Consider the following 18,144-nt stretch of genomic DNA (forward strand, 5'->3'; position numbering starts at 1 on the left):
ATACAGACTTCTCATTTGGCTAGGTAGGTGGGCATGTGTGAAACATTTATCATCTATAGAATAAAAGGCAAGCAAACCTAAACAATAAATGCAAAATTGATTTCAACAAATTGATTTAAAATTTTGCCTATTTGAATTTACTCCATTCTCTTGTCGTGAGTTTGATTTTTTTTCAGTCTTTTTCTTTTTATTTAGTTAGGGGCTTTGCAGGCAGTATGCCTTTAGGATCCATTTTCTTTTTTGCCTAGTACCAGCTCCCAAAACGACGCCGTATTGCTTCCTGTTCCTTTCTTTCTTTCTTTTCTTTTAACTTTCTGTCTTTTTCTAGTATGCTTTATTTACCAATTTAGCTTTCACGGGTTAAACTCCAGGCCTCAAAACCCTAAAATCTATTTCAGTTGCTTAAGAAAATATACTAATCAAGAGTTACTAGTTGAGTCTTTGATCCATCTATCAATCTATAAAATAACAAATAAAAGCTATTGTGAAAGAACTTCTTTTGGTTTGCGTCCCTTCTCTTTGGTGCATATTAACGCTGAAATTTTAGTTGATATATATTATATACTTTATTTAAACAAAATCAAAATTTTAATAACCCTACTTAAATTCAATGATAAGATTGACTTTATGTCATATTAATAAAAAAAAAAATTAGCGATTTCAAACAATTTAGCATTTAAATGGCAACATTCAAATCACTATTATAATTTTTTCCGAATCATAGATGCAAGAATTTACAGCACTTTAGAGAACAGTTCTTTATGCTAACGGTTAGAAGAAATGAATTACTTTTTCTTTACATCTGAATATATACACACATTCAATTATTAACGACACTTTACATAAAATTATGGTAAATCTTATCTAAAATCATAATATATTACTTTTTCATTGGTTGGGTGTATAAATATACACCCAAGTGCAAATTACCTAATTTTAAGGAATGAATGATTCTATAAACCTTTTTATTTTTAAAAATAGCATTCAATTTCATTTATATAGTCTGAGAAATTCTTATCTAGATCTGGTCTACCATGGATTCAAGATATAAATAGATAAGACTCGTGTTTTTAATAAATGGATCACACCATATATGTTGTATTTTAGGTTCATGATAGACCGGGTTTAGATAAGCAAAATCTGATATAATCTACATCCCAACCAAGGTAGATTGCATAAATCTATAGGATAAAAACTAAAGTTTTTAAATTCATGCATTTCAAAAGTCAATTCAAACAAACATACCCTAAAACAAAGCTGTTTTGGTCATTAGAAATGACACTTCAAAAGTATATATACCCTTGAACAGCTATAATCGATATCAACAATAAGAATGATTTTTTTTTTTTCTTTTTTTTTTAGTAGGGAGATAAGGGGGAGCGACTCGAACCTGAGTCTACCAAGTGAGTAATATGCCTTCAAGCTAGGCAACAATAATAATGATATTTATGATGCAAAAACTTGGCTTTAGATTACTGCCAAGTCAAATTTAATCCTAGATAATCTGTCCCAAATTTTGCCAAGCCTATGTATAACACTTTACTAGAACTTACAAGTGAATATTGGTGAAAAAGATGCACAGCAGAGAGGCTCTTAGTGCAGAAGATTTGATTGATCACTTCCTCTTCAATGTAAGACTACAGAACCCCCATATAGAAATGAAGAATTCCAACATTTATCACAATGCAAAATTTCATCTTGAGCTTTCGCCAGCACATTTTATCTGCAGGGCAGCTCTAACAACATTTTCCCTTGTAATAATTCCAACCTTTTGGCATTGAAAGAGAGATCAATTAGAAACTACTCACTGCTAATAATTATAACCTTGTGAGTAACATTCAACAAAGATTGTGTAGTCTCCTCACCAGCTTGCCATCACCATCTACCACTGGAAGTCTATGATACTTTGTGTCAAGCAACAACCTGAGATTGGAAGGATTTGGTTAAGGTATGATTTTCATAAGCAAGGAAAAAGCTGCAGGAACTTGGCATGCATTATATGCACAGTTCAGCTTGCTTTTAGATCTTCAATAAATTTTGAATGTCAAATGCTGTATGGCGTGGTATTGAATTTTTGATTTCGAGTCCCAGAGCCAATTATACCAAAAAAAAAAAAAAAAAGAGAGAGAGAGGGAGAGCTAGAAGATATATGATAATACCTAGCAGCATCCTCAAGATTGGTGGTTTCATTCACAACAAGCGGGGCAGGTGTCATCAGATCACCAACAATTCTACCATTGTTCTTAGTAAGCAGCTTCTGCATCTGATTGAATGTCTGCAATGTTCATCCATAATCAGAGAAGCAATGTTCTATAAAAAGTCACAAAGACGACACATGTTGCAGGGATAAATAAAGGAATAGCAAAACAGAGAGCAAAACATGACTGCCTAAATTCTAAAATAGATATACCAATTCCAGTAATTAATTTCTTACTCAGCAAATTTCACTCAATGGTCACTGAAATGGAAAGGGATAGTAGCTATTGTTAACCTTCGTTTGTTAAACAAGTTCTATCCTTTGAATCCAATACTAGCCTTAAAAAGTACCGAAATTATACATATTCCTATGCTCAATTTTCTAGCAGTGTTTTGTATTAGTTGGTATGCACAGTGTAAATCTGTAACATCATTGCAGTTAAAAGGTGCAAACTGGAAATTTCTGAAATACCAAAGATTCCAACTGCAGTTATCTGTCAGAATAATTTTATAAACAAATAAATAATAACTACATAAACATGAGGGTGCACTCACACACACACACACATTTGTAACACTTCAAATTGAAAACGCAACATCCAGAATACAAAGAAGACCGTTGATACATACTGTCCAAGAACTATCAGCATTGGGAAACAAGTTTGCTCCACCCTGACTGCCACCTGCTGGTCATAAATGAGAGAAATTAAAAGCTTTTCACCTCAAAATTTCAGAAAGAACAACAATATAAAACCAACATGAAAAATTGTAGTGCTAGCTTATCAATAAAAAGCCATCAAAGATAGCAAAATCCAGAATCAGATAAAAACATATGAAAAACAATACTATCAGATAAAAACATATGAAAAACAATACTATCTGCTTTAGATAAAACAGATCTTCAAGATTAAAGAAATCAAGAATCATCATTCTTCAAAAAAGTGATGCAGAAAATCCATTTCTTCTGTTAAAGAGCAAAAGCCTTAAAAAAAATTCTTTCTTGAGCCCTATGTTACACATTCACCAATCCATATTGAATCTGTCTCCAAGTCCTAAAGTCTAGCTAAGTCCAATCTTGTAATATCAAGCCCTCAACAACTTCATAAAGCTTTCTAATATTTCACCAAACGTCATAACCATTTTAGAATAACTTTATGTAGCTGGAAACCTAACATGCATGTCAACCTGGTGTTTGAGATCCATATCATTATCTATCCCAACATTTTCTAACAACTCAAAATTTCCCCACCAAAGCTAAAAAATAGAGAATTAACAAGGAGTTTATACCCAAAGGAAAATCAGGTCTTAAAAACAATGTTGACAATTCTTCTTTTGACAATTTCAAACATTTGAGGAAGAAACTTTCAATAAACATCCAATTCATCAAACTAAACAAAAAAATAAAAATTCGAAATAGAAGTACCTGAAATGGAGTTGAGTGCTAACAAGTCATAATCTGAAACAACGCCAACCTGCAACAAGTATATATCAAACCTAAAATAAATTACTGAAGCAAAGCAATACCACATCAAACGAATGAGATTTTTAAATAACCAACCAATAACATTCCAAATAAATGTAAAATAGATGATTATAGAAGTTTAACAGTACAAAAGCAATCATAATAATTAAAGATTACTAGAGGAAGAACAAAAACATGCACATCTTGTTTTAAAGAAAAACAGGGGAAAAAAGCTGTGCAGGTAATGTGCTGGTTGGCTATCAAGTTAAGTAGGTTATGAATTTAATACCAGTAAAGATTGGAAGTACCCACATGGACAAAAAATAGGTTGCACATTAAATCACATGTATTACTGCGAAAACAATGCTCAAAATTGAGGATCTTGAAAGATTGAAATATTAATTAAGCTTAATCCAAAGGTAATGACTCCATACATGAACTCAAATCCATGTGATAATCCCAAAATTTCTATCCCCATATTAGCATGAGTCATTTACAGAATTGAGAGATATGGAATTGGTCCAAATAAATAAATAAAAAGAACATAATTCATATGAAAGTTTCATGAAATTACCAATGTCCAATCATCATCAACCACTGGAAAGCCAGAAATTTTCTTCTCCACCAGAGCCTCTAATGCTGCATTTCATTCACAATAGCCCATGAATAAAGAAAGGTAAAGTAAACGATTCTAAGAATCACACCCCAAGAAGAAGAGAAAGAAGAAGAAGAAGAAGAAGAAGGAGGAAATGAAGTACCCTCATCAACAGTTGTGCTAGTTTTCACTACATGCAAATCCTCCTTCCTTGTCATAAAATCACCAACTGTATATGTCCCAGTTCTCGCCTACAAAATAAATAAAAAGAATAATTAACAAAAAGAAAAAAAGACGTTGAGGGGAATAAAGAAGTTAGGTAGTTTTTTCAGTTACCGAGCCGTTGTTGGTTACGGTTGATAACGCAGAAACAGGAAGCCGGTGGGGTGCAGAAAAACGCTGGGAGAAGCACAAACGATTTCGTTTGGGCATAGAAGTTGCAGGAAACAGAGGAAGAAATGGAGAGCAATGATAATTAAAGGGGGAGTGAGGAAGAAGAGAAACTGTAAAAGTGGTTAAAGACATGGATGAGGCCATGACAAAGAAGAAGATGAAGAAGAAGAAGGTTTTGATGGTTGTTAAAGAAAAGAGTAAGAGGGAGGAAGGATTTGCAGAGATACAGAGAGTTCTTGAAAGGAAAGCAGCGGAAGATTCATAAAGAAAAGTAGAGGAATGTGGAAAAAAGAAGGGAAATGAAAGCGCCGATTGGTCGGTCGCGACTTGTTTACTCGGTGTTTGTAGGCTATTGGTTTGGAGGGAATGGACCCACACTTGCTAGATACTTTAAATTATTGGTGGCTTTTTTCTTTCTTTTTTATTATTTAAAAAAAATAAAATTTTAAAATTAAATAATTATTTTTTTAAATCCAAAGACATTTATATTAATTTCGATATAATTCAAAAAGAAAAAATATAATTTATTAAAAAATTATATATATATATATATTTAATAATTTTATTTAATTTTTTCAATTTTAAAATTTTTTAATGGTAATAATTTTTGTAAACATGTAAAAATAGAGTGTGTTTATATATATTCTAAGGATTTAGAGGAATTATTTTTGCAATAAAAAAAAGTATAAATAAAAATTTATGCTAATTGGAAGAGAAGTTGTGGGACGTTGTAATTTGTATTTATGTTGAATTTTCAATGTTCATATTATTGACAAAAACAAGAGACAATTTCAAAATTTCCCACTTATCTATCAAGACAACGTAATTGTTTTGTCCACCCTAAAATTAAAATAATTTGTTTTGTTCTTTTTTTTTTCTAATATATTTTGTCAACCCTAAAATAGAAAATAATGATAGTAATTCTCCATCAACATCCTATAGATTTGAGATTCAATTAATAAATTTTCAAATAAAAAAGGAAAATATTGAATAATCTTATTCTATTCGTGAAACTTTTAAAGAAAATTATTATATTGTGTTTCTTTAATATTGTGTAAAAAGTAGATGTGGCCTTTAGCCATAATTAATTGAGCTTAAAAATATTAAAATTAATTTATGAGGTAAACACTATAATACTAAAAGTTATATATGACGTGTAATATTATAAAAAAATAATAATTTTTTTAATTTTATTTATTTCACATAAATATTTTTTTAAAAAATATTTTTTTATATTTTTTAGCATTCAAGATATTAAATAAAATATTTTTCTGATTAAAAAAAAAATTAAATTATTTTTAAAAAAATTGCTTCTTAGTTTTAGAAGATGAAGTCATTTTTTATTTTCTAGATATTGATAACCTATGATATAAATATGTACTATTAATTTAATATTACAATTTAATAATAAAAAAATATTATTTTTTTAGATAAATTTTTTATAAATAATATTTTTTCATATATAAATTATTTTTCATGAAATAAAGTGCATTTTGACACTCCTTTATGTCAAAAATTTAGAAGATGGAGACTCCACGACACAAGAAAATTTGATCTATAAATTAAAGAATAATATTTTATCCTGATCAACGGTAATGTGAACACATTTCCTTTCAATTTTAATTTTCGAATAAAATTATAATTAAAATTTATGATAAAATTGGAATTTTTACCCTTAATTAGGCCTAATAAGTAATAGTGTAAGAGAATTTTTGTAACGTTATTTAATTTTTGTTTAAACTAAAAATATATGTTAATTATAATAATTTTTGTAAGCATGTAAATATAGTGTGCGTATATATATATACATTCAACTATTTATGAAATTTTTGCAATCCAAGAAAGTATAATTAATGTAACATCCCTAATTTTCAAATAATTATTATATATATTATTCTAACTCTGATATTGTGGACTTCGCGTATGTACTTTCATTTCGTGGAAATTCAATCGTCGCCCGGATCTGTAATTTCGGACCGAGCAGATAAGCTGCTAGAACTATTTCAGAACTGAGTCAAGATTATAGGCTACCCCACCGTTTTCAAACGTTCTGGACGCGTTCCAGTTGTTAGATTTGGTATAGGTAAACTCGAACTCTACATTACTCAAATTTTGCCTTGTACTGGGTTAGAATAAAATTTATAAAATATTCGTAGATGATAAGAAAATTACGATTCCTATTGCAATAGTCTTATAATATTGTTAAGGACCGCGGGGCAAGTTTATAGAATTTTTAAAGTTTGTTTGGATAGTTTTTGAAAAATATTAGTTTTGAAATCTTATAATTGAGTTGTCTGATGTTGTGATTATTGCTTAGTTTGGAGGGCCCAGGAGGGGCTATATAATGACGATGAGATATGGGTTGAGTTTAGAAGTGTTATTTGAACTATTTTGCAGGTTGGGTAGGTCATAGGTATAAGGGAGAATCTGTCGGATTTTCAGCACAACTTAGGGTGTCTTTAGTCTTTTCTAAACTTGTATTGAGTCAAATATATTAAATAATTATAATAAAATTGTCAGGTGAGCCGGGACAGTCTTCCTCCTCCGCCCAGCCACCGTAGTGACCTCGGTTCAAGTTTGTGAGTAAAATATTAATTTTAATTGTAATTTCGATATTATTATATGTTCAAGCATGCCCATGCATCACTTATAAATATGTATCTATGTAGTTAAATACTAGGCACGTTTTATATTGTATTCATAATTATTGAAGTGTCATAGATGTTGTTTGTGGTAATTTGGAGTAGTGTGTGTGCGTGGCGTGCGTGTGGCATGGTATTGGATATGGACAGGACGGGTAGACACGGCTTGAGAGACACTCACTGGGACCCGATCCTTCGGGATAGACACGGCTTGAGAAACACTCGCTGGGACCCCGCATTTGGTTTATTAAGTGAAAGTTCGGCTTGAGAGACACTCGCTGGCAGAGCTTAAATTAAGAGGGTTGTATGGGGGATCAGCTCCCATATATGTATTGCTTGATAGTGTTGGGTATGTGAGTGCTCCAAATTGCCTTTTTGCTGTTATGATATGAAAATTATGACGATGTTGTATTTCACTTCACAAGGTGCATTAGCTTTAGATAGTTATAGAGATTATGATTAAAATTGGTATTTTACTCTCTGAGTTGAACGCTCACTCTTGTTCATCTATTTTTCCAGGCTACAGGAGGATTATTTGTTGTGGCTAACCTGCTCTTCTTCTTCGCAGGTCCATTAATAGTATTTAAAGTATTTTGTACAATTGAGTTAAATTTTAGACTCCGCATGTGTTAGAAGCACTTATTTTATTTTGGGCCTGTATTATAAAAGTTATGTTGGACCTGTAAAATTATTAACTGTATGCATGATGGGATTGGACGAGGGAGTTGAGCTCCCATTTGAGTTATGACCTTTTGATTATGTGGAGGGTGAGCTGAGCTCCCTAATTTATTATATATTGTGTTTACAGGTAGGGCGAATCTAAAACTCTCCGTTAAATGGTCCATTTTATGGCCAGACTCTGTCCGGTTGAATTCTTGAAATTAGGCCCAAATGGGCCTTAGAGTTGGGTTGAGGAATAATTAGGCTTACTACGGGCCTCGGGGGCTTTAGGCTGGCTCAAGTCCTAGTGCCAGTCCGACCCATAGGTTGGATAGTGACAAAAGTGGTATCAGAGCTTAGGCTTTAGATTCATGGAAAAGTGTGCACCTAGAGTTGTCACATGCGGAGTATAGGATTATGTTTCATCTTTTTTCTGTAATTCTTCATTTCTAGATTCTGCATTATTCCTCAGTTAATATAAGAGTGCTTCAGTTTAGCACTTCAGTTTTATGAAGTACATAGAAGTGTGAAATAGAGTTAGCAGACATGTTGAGGTCTGCCATGGAAATACGTTCTCTAAGAAACACTATATTTCTCAGTATGGGTCTAAGTGTTGTGTCTATCTGGTGCGAGGCATGAGTACATAAAGGTGAGTTTTGATAGTATAATTGCACTAAATAAGGGTGAGGATACCACTGCTGGCAGTCGCCAATGGATGACCCAGTTAGAGTAAGTTTATGATAATAGTAGATTCAAGAGAGATAAGAGATTAGGAGACCTAGTCTGTCAGGACGTATCATAGTAACTATACAATGTTCTCGATGTCTGCTTTGTAAGCTGCAAATTACAGTACCAACATGAGATTATTGTGTAGAGCGTGCATCCCCGTGGTGCTCTATAATGAGGGTGTTTGCGGATAGCCTCTGTTTTGGTATAATTATGCCAGAACAGAGTTCTATATCTGCAGAGGAGTTGGGAACTCCTGGTTAGGGATCTAGAGCTAGAATATCGAAAGGTCAAAGTTGGGTGGTAACTAGAGTCAGTAACTCGGTTACCCTAGCATGAGCTCGAGTTACATCAAGAGTTGCCATCAGACTAGAGGTTGCGGATTAGTTACAAAGTAAAGGTGACATCTATAGAGTGAAACCATCTAGTCTTCGGTATGGAATTTTGGATGGTTTTTGCAGTACGACAGACGTTTTGCTTAGAGCTTAGTGAGAATAGTATAGCTTGTGTGTATCAGCAAGGTGTAAAGTACAACCCTACTACCGAGGGAAGGTCAGAACTATGAATTGATGATTCACAGGGCTATGATATGATAAGAGAGTCACTAATTTGACATGGTTTTGGCAAGGTGGTAAATGTAGTACTTTTGTTGTAGTAAGTTAGGGTATAGTCCTATCTTTTCAGAAGGGATAGAAGGTTATTACTGATAATGATGACTTATGGAGTAGTGTCCCAAATGAGATTGTAGCGTGAGATAAAGAGTTGTTAGCTCAGGTGTTCTGGAGAGGGTACAAGTTTCATGTAGGAATTATAAGATGTAAGATCAAGATGTATGTAAGTCTTTAAATTGAATGACGGGTTTGGATACCTAGTATTTTAAGTTTCAGCTAATTAAATGGATATGAAAAATTAGAGTTGCTACAGATCCCCTCCCTAAGGTAGTAGGGGGTAGTATGTAGTCCAAAAGGGTAAGAATAGAGATCACGCAGTGAAGTATGACTACTATTCCCTAAGTTCATCGTTAGCTTCTTAATGCTTAAGATTAAAGTATACTCCAAATAAAGTAAAAGAAAAAGGACAAAAGTTAGCATCGATAAATCATAGAATATGTATATATATATATATATATAGATGGAGTGTGGTTCAAATGCAGTAGGAGAGATAGCCTAAATGCCAGTAGAAGTCTAGCTAGGGTAGTTAGAGGATCAATTCTGAGTAACATTGAGGTATAGATGACATGGTAGGGATAGTGGAAAGGTATAAGTTTCTGATATGACAATCAGGTGCAACAAGAAAATAGAGCTAAAGGATGGAAGAGTGAAAGTTCATATTTGGGTAAGATAAAAAGAGTTGGCTAAAGAATAAACTGGAAAAACATATTAGGATAAGATTAGGAAGAATAGAGCTAAAATACTGAGGAGGTGAATGTGGTTCTAGGAAGGGTAAACGAGATAAACAAAAAAAATAAATAAAATAAGGATAGAGAGTGTAGAAAAGGATGGCATTAGGAAGAACATTGTTAAGTCATGGAACCCAGAAGTACAGGACTTAGAGCAGGTCATAATTGATGTAGTGTTAGAAGCCTAAGCCTAGAGCTTAGAGTTACAGGATCCGGATTAGACCTTATCTGTTTTCTACCGCCAAGGTAGGATAATGGGGCAATGACATAAGAAGCCTTTTAGTTATTGATAGTATAATGGAAATTAGGTGAGGTGTGCGACCAAAGTAGGTAGTAACTGTTGAGCGTGCTGTGGTAACTTGAATTGTATTATCAGATAAAGAAGCAAGATCAGTAGGAGTAAGTTGGATAAAAGTTAACATAAGGGATATAAATATGCAAGATGAAGGACAATGTCACAGAAGCTTGATATTAAAATTTAGAGTAGTGAGACCTAGAGTCAAAAATTAGAGTTAGACATATATTTTTAGTGTGATCGATAAAATAATTATGTAAAAAAAAAGAGTAATAATAAATAAATAAATAATAGTATGATAATATGTAGCAGAACGCTAATAACGGTCAGAATAGGACAAGATAGGTATAGGTGTAATTATAAGATATTGAGAAGTACATGGATTAGAGGAGTGATTGTTGGTAAGATTGGAGTAGATCTGAAAGAATCTGTGAATGCTTTTATCTTCTAGAATATAACTAAGTATAAGGAGCATTGGACAAATAATTATAAGTATAGAAGATAAATGAAGAGTAAAAAGGAAATAGTAAATTCTAGGATGATATGTCAGGCAGGACAACAGTATAACAAATGGTAGATACAATTGATATCTTGTAATAACGCACAATAATTACAAAGAAATAATGAAACTAAAAAGGGAGACTAAGGGGTATTAGCTAAATCTTGTTTATCAAACAATGGTATACCATAAATGGTGGGAGAACATTTCTCCTTCTTTTCAAATTGGCTCGTGTTTCGATTCTAGGAGATTATGTTAAGAAGAGAGGTCGTGTCAAAGTGACCCAATTAATTGAAAATTTGATGGGCGTTAGTACATATCCAATCTTTTGAGGTGAAATGATGATAATGGTGTACCTAATGTTAAGTATTAAAAAATGATCAGAGAGGTGACAGGAGTTAAATCGAGCTAGTTACTAGGGCTTACAACCCTTTTGAACTATAAGCTGGAGGAAGTGCTATTTGCTAATGAGTTACAGCGAATGAAATTATTGCTAATAGGAAAAGTTGAGGCTAAAGTTTGGAAAGCTATGTGCAGTATATGTGATTATATTAAGGAGAATGAATACGTGAAGTATTTTATTCAGAATTAAGGCATGGCACATATTTCCCACAGCCGTGTTAGTCATATGAAACTTATAATTTCTGGGGCTCCTATCCATCTAGGATGAGTAATTTCCTACTAGGCTGGTAGGGAATGATAATGTTCTGATAGGTAAGTTGGGAAAGGGGATACAAAAAGAATTTTCTATGGTTAATTACAAGTGTTACGTAATGTGAAGAATGTGCTGATAGGAGTCAATCGTAAAGTTAGAATTCTCAAAGTAATGGAACTAGTAATCAAGATAAGACTAAGAAAAAAAAAAAAAAGAAAGTTAAAGTTGATGATGGGATGGACATCCTTGAAGGAAAAGGTGTAAGGGTAAGATAGGACTAAGATTAAGGAATAAGTACAACATGTTGAAAAGATATCAACGATAGCAGAAATAGGAAAAGAATGTGGATAAGATCCAAATGACAGGAAGAAAGCTCAGTAGAGCTAGTTATAATGATGAGGATAAGAAGGAATAGGTATGCTAGGAACACACTAAGAGATGTTTGAAACAAGTTATTATGAGATGATAAATTAAAGGAGTAGTAGAGCCTCGATCTGAGTGCCAATGTGTCAGAAGTAGGCCACATACTAAGAAGCTTTAGGAAGAAGTCTATATATTTTCATTCCAGAGAAGAAGTGGGAAACGATAAAGTTACATTAACTGGGTTGTCAGGGAATACAAATACATTTGTCCTATAAGAGAAGAGACCCAGTTCACTTTCCAATATTGATAAGTGGTGTAGGGTACGCTTGATACTTGGATGGAGTTCTACATAACTAGTTATATAAGATAGACAAGAACTGGTCTAAGGACCTTAGTAATGACACAAAAGAGATTGAAAATTTGAAGTATCATGGGAGTGAGAAGATTTATAGGTATTGACTATTGAGGTCATAGGACAATTAAAGGTTTCGAACGAGATGTATATGATAGGTGCTACAGGAAAGCATTTCATAGGATACTATAAGGTAAGGAACATAAGTCATGTTTTTTGAAAACAAAGATTATTGAAACAAAGGAATGAGGACTGAAGTCACCAAGAGACACGTTAGGGCGTATTAAAAGTGAGGTAAGCGCCAAAGTTAATTAAAGTTATCAGATATCAAGTCGAGAGTAGTGGAGTTTTAATGAGTACTAGAGATGACAAAAAAAAAGAGAGGTAAACGAGTAGTCAGATGTGATGGTTTAGACTCAGAAGGAGGATAGTAGCTGGCATACTACGACAGGGGTAGATAGACATAAAAATTTTTAACCATCCATGCAGATCCAAGGCGGAAAGATGTAAAATTTGCAATTGGTGACCGTGTTCTTAAAGGTTTCTCCTATGAAAAGGGTTATGAGATTTGGAAAGAAAAGACAAATTGGCACTCCGTTATATAGGACCTTTTAAGATCATGGACAGAGTGGGAGCAGTTGCCTATCAGTTAGAGTTGCCACCAAACCTTTCTCATGTCCACCTCGTATTCCACATTTTCATGCTTAGAAAGTATGTTCCCGATCCTTCTCATGTGCTGCGACCAGACACAGTGGAGTTAAATGAGAATTTGATCTTTGAGGAACAACTAGTAGCCATAGTAGACTATCAAATGAAACAACTTTGGTCAAGGCAAATCCTTATGGTTAGTCTTATGGAGGAGTTAATCTATGGAGGAATGCACTTGAAAGTTAGAGCGGGATATGCGCAACAAGTGCTTATAAGTTTGATATGCAACTATGTGTCATTATTCTGCCTTGTATAAAATTTGAGGACGAATTTTCAATAAGGGGGGAAGAATGTAACATCCCTAATTTTCAAATAATATATATATATATATATATATATATATATATATATATATATATATATATATATATATATATATTATTCTAACCCTGGTATTGTGAACTTCGCGTATGTACTTTCATTTCGTGGAAATTCAATCATTGCCCGGATCTGCAATTTCAGGCCGAGCAGATAAGCTACTGGAACCATTTCAGAATCGGGTCAAGATTATAGACTACCCCACCGTTTTCAGACGTTCTAGACTCGTTTCAGTTGTTAGATTTGGCATAGGTAAACTCGAACTCTACATTACTCAATTTTTGCCTTGTACTGGGTTATAATAAAATTTATAAAATATTCGTGGATGATAAGAAAATTACGATTCCTATTGCAATAGCTTTATAATATTGTTAAGGACCGTGGGGCAAGTTTATAGAATTTTTAAAGTTAGTTTGAATAGTTTTTAAAAAATATTAGTTTTGAAGTCTTATAATTGAGTTGTCTGATGTTGTGATTATTGCTAAGTGTGGAGGGCCCAGGAGGGGCCATATAATGATGATGATATATGGGTTGAGTTTAGAAGTGTTATTTGAACCATTTTGTAGGTTGGGTAGGTCATAGGTATAGGGGAGACTCTGCTGGATTTTCAGCACAACTTAGGGTGTCTTTGGTCTTTTCTAAACTTGTATTGAGTCAAATATATTAAATAATTACAATGAAATTGTCAGGTGAGCCGGAACAGCCTTTCTCCTCCGCCTAATCGCCGCAGTAACCTCAGTTCAAGTTTGTGAGTAAAATATTAATTTTAATTGTAATTTCAATATTATTATTCAAGTATGCCCATGCATTACTTATAAATATGTATCTATGTAATTAAATACTAAGCACGTTTTATATTATATTCATAATTGTTGAAGTATCATGGATGTTGTTTGTAGTAATTTGGAGCAGTGTGTGTGCGTGGCGTGCATGTGGTATGGTATTGGATATGGACAGGACGGGTAGACACGGCTTGAGAGACATTCACTGGGACCCGATCCTTCGGGGTAGACACGGCTTGAGAGACACTCGCTGAGACGCCGCATTTGGTTTATTAAGTGAAAGTCCAGCTTGAGAGACACTCGCTGGTAGAGGTTGGATTAAGAGGGCTGTATAGGGGATCAGCTCCCATATATGTATTGCTTGACAGTGTTGGATGTGTGAGTGCTCCAAATTACTTTTTTGCTATTATGATATGAAAATTAGGACGATGTTACATTTCACTCCACAGGGTGCATTAGATTTAGATAGTTATAGAGATTATGATTAAAATTGGTATTTTACTCTCTGAGTTTAACGCTCACTCTTGTTCATCTATTTTTCCAGGCTACAGGAGGATTATTTGTTGTGGCTAACCTGCTTTTCTTCTTCGCAGGTCCATTAATAGTATTTAATGTATTTTGTACAATTGAGTTAAATTTTAGACTCCGTATGTGTTAGAAGCACTTATTTTATTTTAGGCCTGTATTATAAAAGTTATGTTGGACCTGTAAAATTATTAACTGTATGCATGATGGGATTGGATGAGGGAGCTAAGCTCCCATTTGAGTTATGACCTTTTGATTATGTGGAGGGTGAGCTGAGCTCCCCAATTTATTATATATTGTGTTTACAGTTCGAACGAGTCAAAAACTCTCCGTTAAATGGTCCATTTTATGGCTGGACTCTGTCCGGTTGAATTCTTGAAATTAGGCCCAAATGGGCCTTAAAGTTGGGTTGAGGAATAGTTAGGCTTACTACGGGCATCGAGAGCTTTAGGCTGGCCCAGGTCCTAGTGCCAATCCGGCCTATAGGTTGGGTCGTGACAATTAAAAATCAAGAAAAGTTGTGGGAGGTTGTTTATTTGCATTTATGTTGAATCTTCAATATTTAAATTATTAATAGAGACAGGGGGCAATTTCAAAAATTTCCACTTATATATCATGATAGTTAATGTGTTTGTTTTATCCATTGACAGAACGTAATGTAATGCAATATAATCAATTATATAATATAATCAAAATAGTAATAGAATATAACTATATCGTTACATTTCAATATTTAGTCTAATTTTGTAATTTTAATATTTAATTTATTTATAGTGTTAATAATAAGTGATATAGTTGCAATGATTGGTAGTCCAATAATAATGATAGTAATTAGTGGTGGTGATGGCAATAACGATGATTTAGTGGTGGTGATGACAAAATGAGATAGGGGTGATGGTAACAAGATGAGATAGTGATGGTGGCAGTGACCAAATAATAGTAGAGGTAATAATGGCTACATAGTGATAATAGTAGTGGTGGTGATAACAATAATGATAATGATGGTAATAGTAGTAATAACAATAGTGGTCAAATAATAATGGTGGTAATATTGATAAAAAATTAAAATAAATAATTGTGATTATATTTATTTTTATATATAATTTAATAATCATTATATTTTTTTAAGTATAATTGATTATATTATATAATTATTATTTTATTATACTAAGTTTTTATTATTAAATAACATAATTAAATGTACAATATAAATCAAGATTATATTATAACTTTAATTACATAATAACTTAAAATCAAATAATGACATTCTCCACCATCATCATATAAATTTAAGTTTCAGTAGTAAGTTTTCAAATCAAAGAAGGATATTCAACTCAATAAAGTTTTTAAAAAAATTATTATATTGTATTTTTATCCATGATAATAAAAGTTATAAATAAATATAATAAAAAAATAATTTTCTTAACTTCAAAGAAAATTACACAAACCTTTTAACTTATTAGGATTTTCCTAATTTGATTGATGACTAACACTCCTTTGGGCCAAATATTTAGGAAATGAAAACTTTGTAAGACAAGAAAATGGTGAGAATGAATGCCAAGATAGCCAACGAAACCAGTCACGTGTTTGGACTTTCACCAATGACAGTACAACACTTAGTCAAGTCGGCTTACCTCCTTTACTAAAATCAAAGAAGCTTGCTTTTGAGTGAGAGTGATAGAGATACACCTCTGAGTGTTTTACTCATCTCTAGGAAAATTCTGTACTTGTCCATAATGTGATGTTCGGATATTCGGAAAGTCCTCAAGCTTAGGATAAGAAAAAATGTAACATGTGCAAGTAATTGTCAATGAAATTGTTAATTACATTATTTTTGGGAATTTGCTATATTAAGTGAGTTGTAAAATCTTACTACTAAATAAATATTTTGGGAAGAAAGATTGGCTAATAATTATGGATAAATTTTAACAATTATCTCTAGACTTATATAATTATAATATTACAATACTTCAACTTTAAAATGTAACATAAAACTCCCTAAATTTTCAAATTTTACATAGTAAAATTTCTTTGATTTTCAATTATTGATTTTCTAGTTAGAAACTGACGTGAACAACTTCCACATAGTGCTTAGTCAACATTTATCTCTCATCTCTTATGAAAAGTGTAAAATTATTTTGTCTATAGAGAAGAAAAGGATTCAATTTACACATGACTTGAGAGAGGAAAAAGAAATACTGACTAAGCTCCATATTGGAATTGTCCAGGTCAGCATCTAACTGAAAAATCAGTAATTAAATATTAGAGATATTTTACTGTGTAATATGTAAAAGTTGATGGGGTTTTATATTTTATTTTTAAGCTGAGGGACTGTAATATTATAGTTAGATATGCTCAGGAACAGTTGTTAAAACTTATTTCAATATTTATAGAAAACTATATGTTTGTTTAACAATGCGTTTAGAGACCTAAAACTTTTTTTTAATAACAATATCATTTTAAATGTTATTTAAAAAAAGTAGTTTGAAAAAAGTTATTTTATTATTTTAATATTTTTATAACTAAAATTTATTAAATTTAATTTTAAATTATTTTTTAATATTATCTAATTAGTATATATAAAAAGATAATTTTCTGAACAGCAATTTTAACAATAAAATTAAACAGTTGTTATATGTTTTTATTAAGAGTTGAGTCATGCGCATGAGAAGAGACATATTCGTTGATGCATTAATTATTTGTTCAACTTTTTTATGGACAACTCATGTAACTTAATTTGATCATGTATGAGTCTCAAGTCCTCATACTACTAATTTTATTTAACAAAACTTCACCATTGTGGCTTATGATATTGAATTATGGGAATGGATCCTTTTCCGTTTTGTGAATGTATGCAAGTGAACTTGTTGAGTTTTGATAAATTGTATGGATTGAATAGTTGATATTGTTACTTTCCACAAGTCATATTAGACTAATTTTTAGATGAGACTATGCTGGATTTAAAAGCAACTAATGAGTTGGGTATGTAACAGCAAAACCTAAATAAAATGGGTGTTATGAATACTAATGCACATGATTAAAATTATAGAGTTCAATAGTAAGAGATTTGAAAATTTTCATTTCTTCTCTCTTTCTATTTTTAGAGAGAGAGCTTCTCTTTGGATTTGCTTTTTTTTTTTTTTTTTGTTTAACACTTTTCCTGCCACTCTGTTGGTCTCTCTTGCCCATCCAAGCAGGAGAGAGTCTTTTTTCCCTTGATTTAGTCATGAGTTCCCTCCCCACCCTCACTGTTGAGATGCAAATACTTTTTTTTCATTTGATTTTAGCAGCTGCTTCCTGAATGTGGAGGGTTTGTTTAGGCTGCTTAGTCTCTATATCTAATCTATTCTTTATTGTTTGTGTTTAATACAGGTTTTAGAAGACAAAGCATCAATGTAACTCCCTTGGCTTACGATGGCACGAAGATATGTTATGTAGTGAGGATGGTACCTTACTGGGTTCTATTTGGCCCGCAAGGTGCAATCGAGTAGCCAAAGAGCTCTGCCCCTCTTTTCTCTGCCGATAATGTGATGCTTTTGACGATTTGGCTTTTTCTTTAACATAGGATTTTCTT

The 18,144-nt window shown here is 32.5% G+C and overlaps 1 protein-coding gene across 2 annotated transcripts; it reads right to left on the reverse strand.

The window, feature by feature from the left end:
• Positions 1–1,408: 1,408 nt before the first annotated feature.
• LOC110639862 (CBS domain-containing protein CBSX1, chloroplastic) lies at positions 1,409–4,985 on the reverse strand. 2 transcript variants are annotated; one of them, XM_021790965.2, is made up of 8 exons: positions 4,590–4,985; positions 4,417–4,504; positions 4,233–4,297; positions 3,620–3,668; positions 2,827–2,879; positions 2,160–2,275; positions 1,866–1,923; positions 1,409–1,768 (listed from the first exon to the last, which is right to left on the reverse strand). In XM_021790965.2, the coding sequence occupies exons 1-8, from the start codon at positions 4,788–4,790 to the stop codon at positions 1,694–1,696; spliced, it is 705 nt and encodes a 234-aa protein (XP_021646657.2). In that variant the 5' UTR covers positions 4,791–4,985; the 3' UTR covers positions 1,409–1,693. The 2 variants fall into 2 exon arrangements, with proteins under 2 accessions (XP_021646657.2, XP_021646656.2); XM_021790964.2 differs by having other exon boundaries at positions 2,827–2,882; positions 4,590–4,955.
• Between the last annotated feature and the right edge of the window lie 13,159 nt (positions 4,986–18,144).

This window comes from Hevea brasiliensis, chromosome 14, assembly GCF_030052815.1.
Source record: "Hevea brasiliensis isolate MT/VB/25A 57/8 chromosome 14, ASM3005281v1, whole genome shotgun sequence".
Classification (NCBI taxonomy): Eukaryota; Viridiplantae; Streptophyta; class Magnoliopsida; order Malpighiales; family Euphorbiaceae; genus Hevea; species Hevea brasiliensis.

Coding starts and splice junctions, on each gene's coding strand:
- LOC110639862 (XM_021790964.2), bottom strand. CDS start 4,790: ATGGCCTCATCCATGTCTTTAACCACTTTTACAGTTTCTCTTCTTCCT. Junction 3,669..4,232: donor TTGATGATGATTGGACATTG/GTAATTTCATGA, acceptor TACTTGTTGCAG/GTTGGCGTTGTTTCAGATTA. Junction 2,883..3,619: donor AGCACTCAACTCCATTTCAG/GTACTTCTATTT, acceptor ATTTATGACCAG/CAGGTGGCAGTCAGGGTGGA.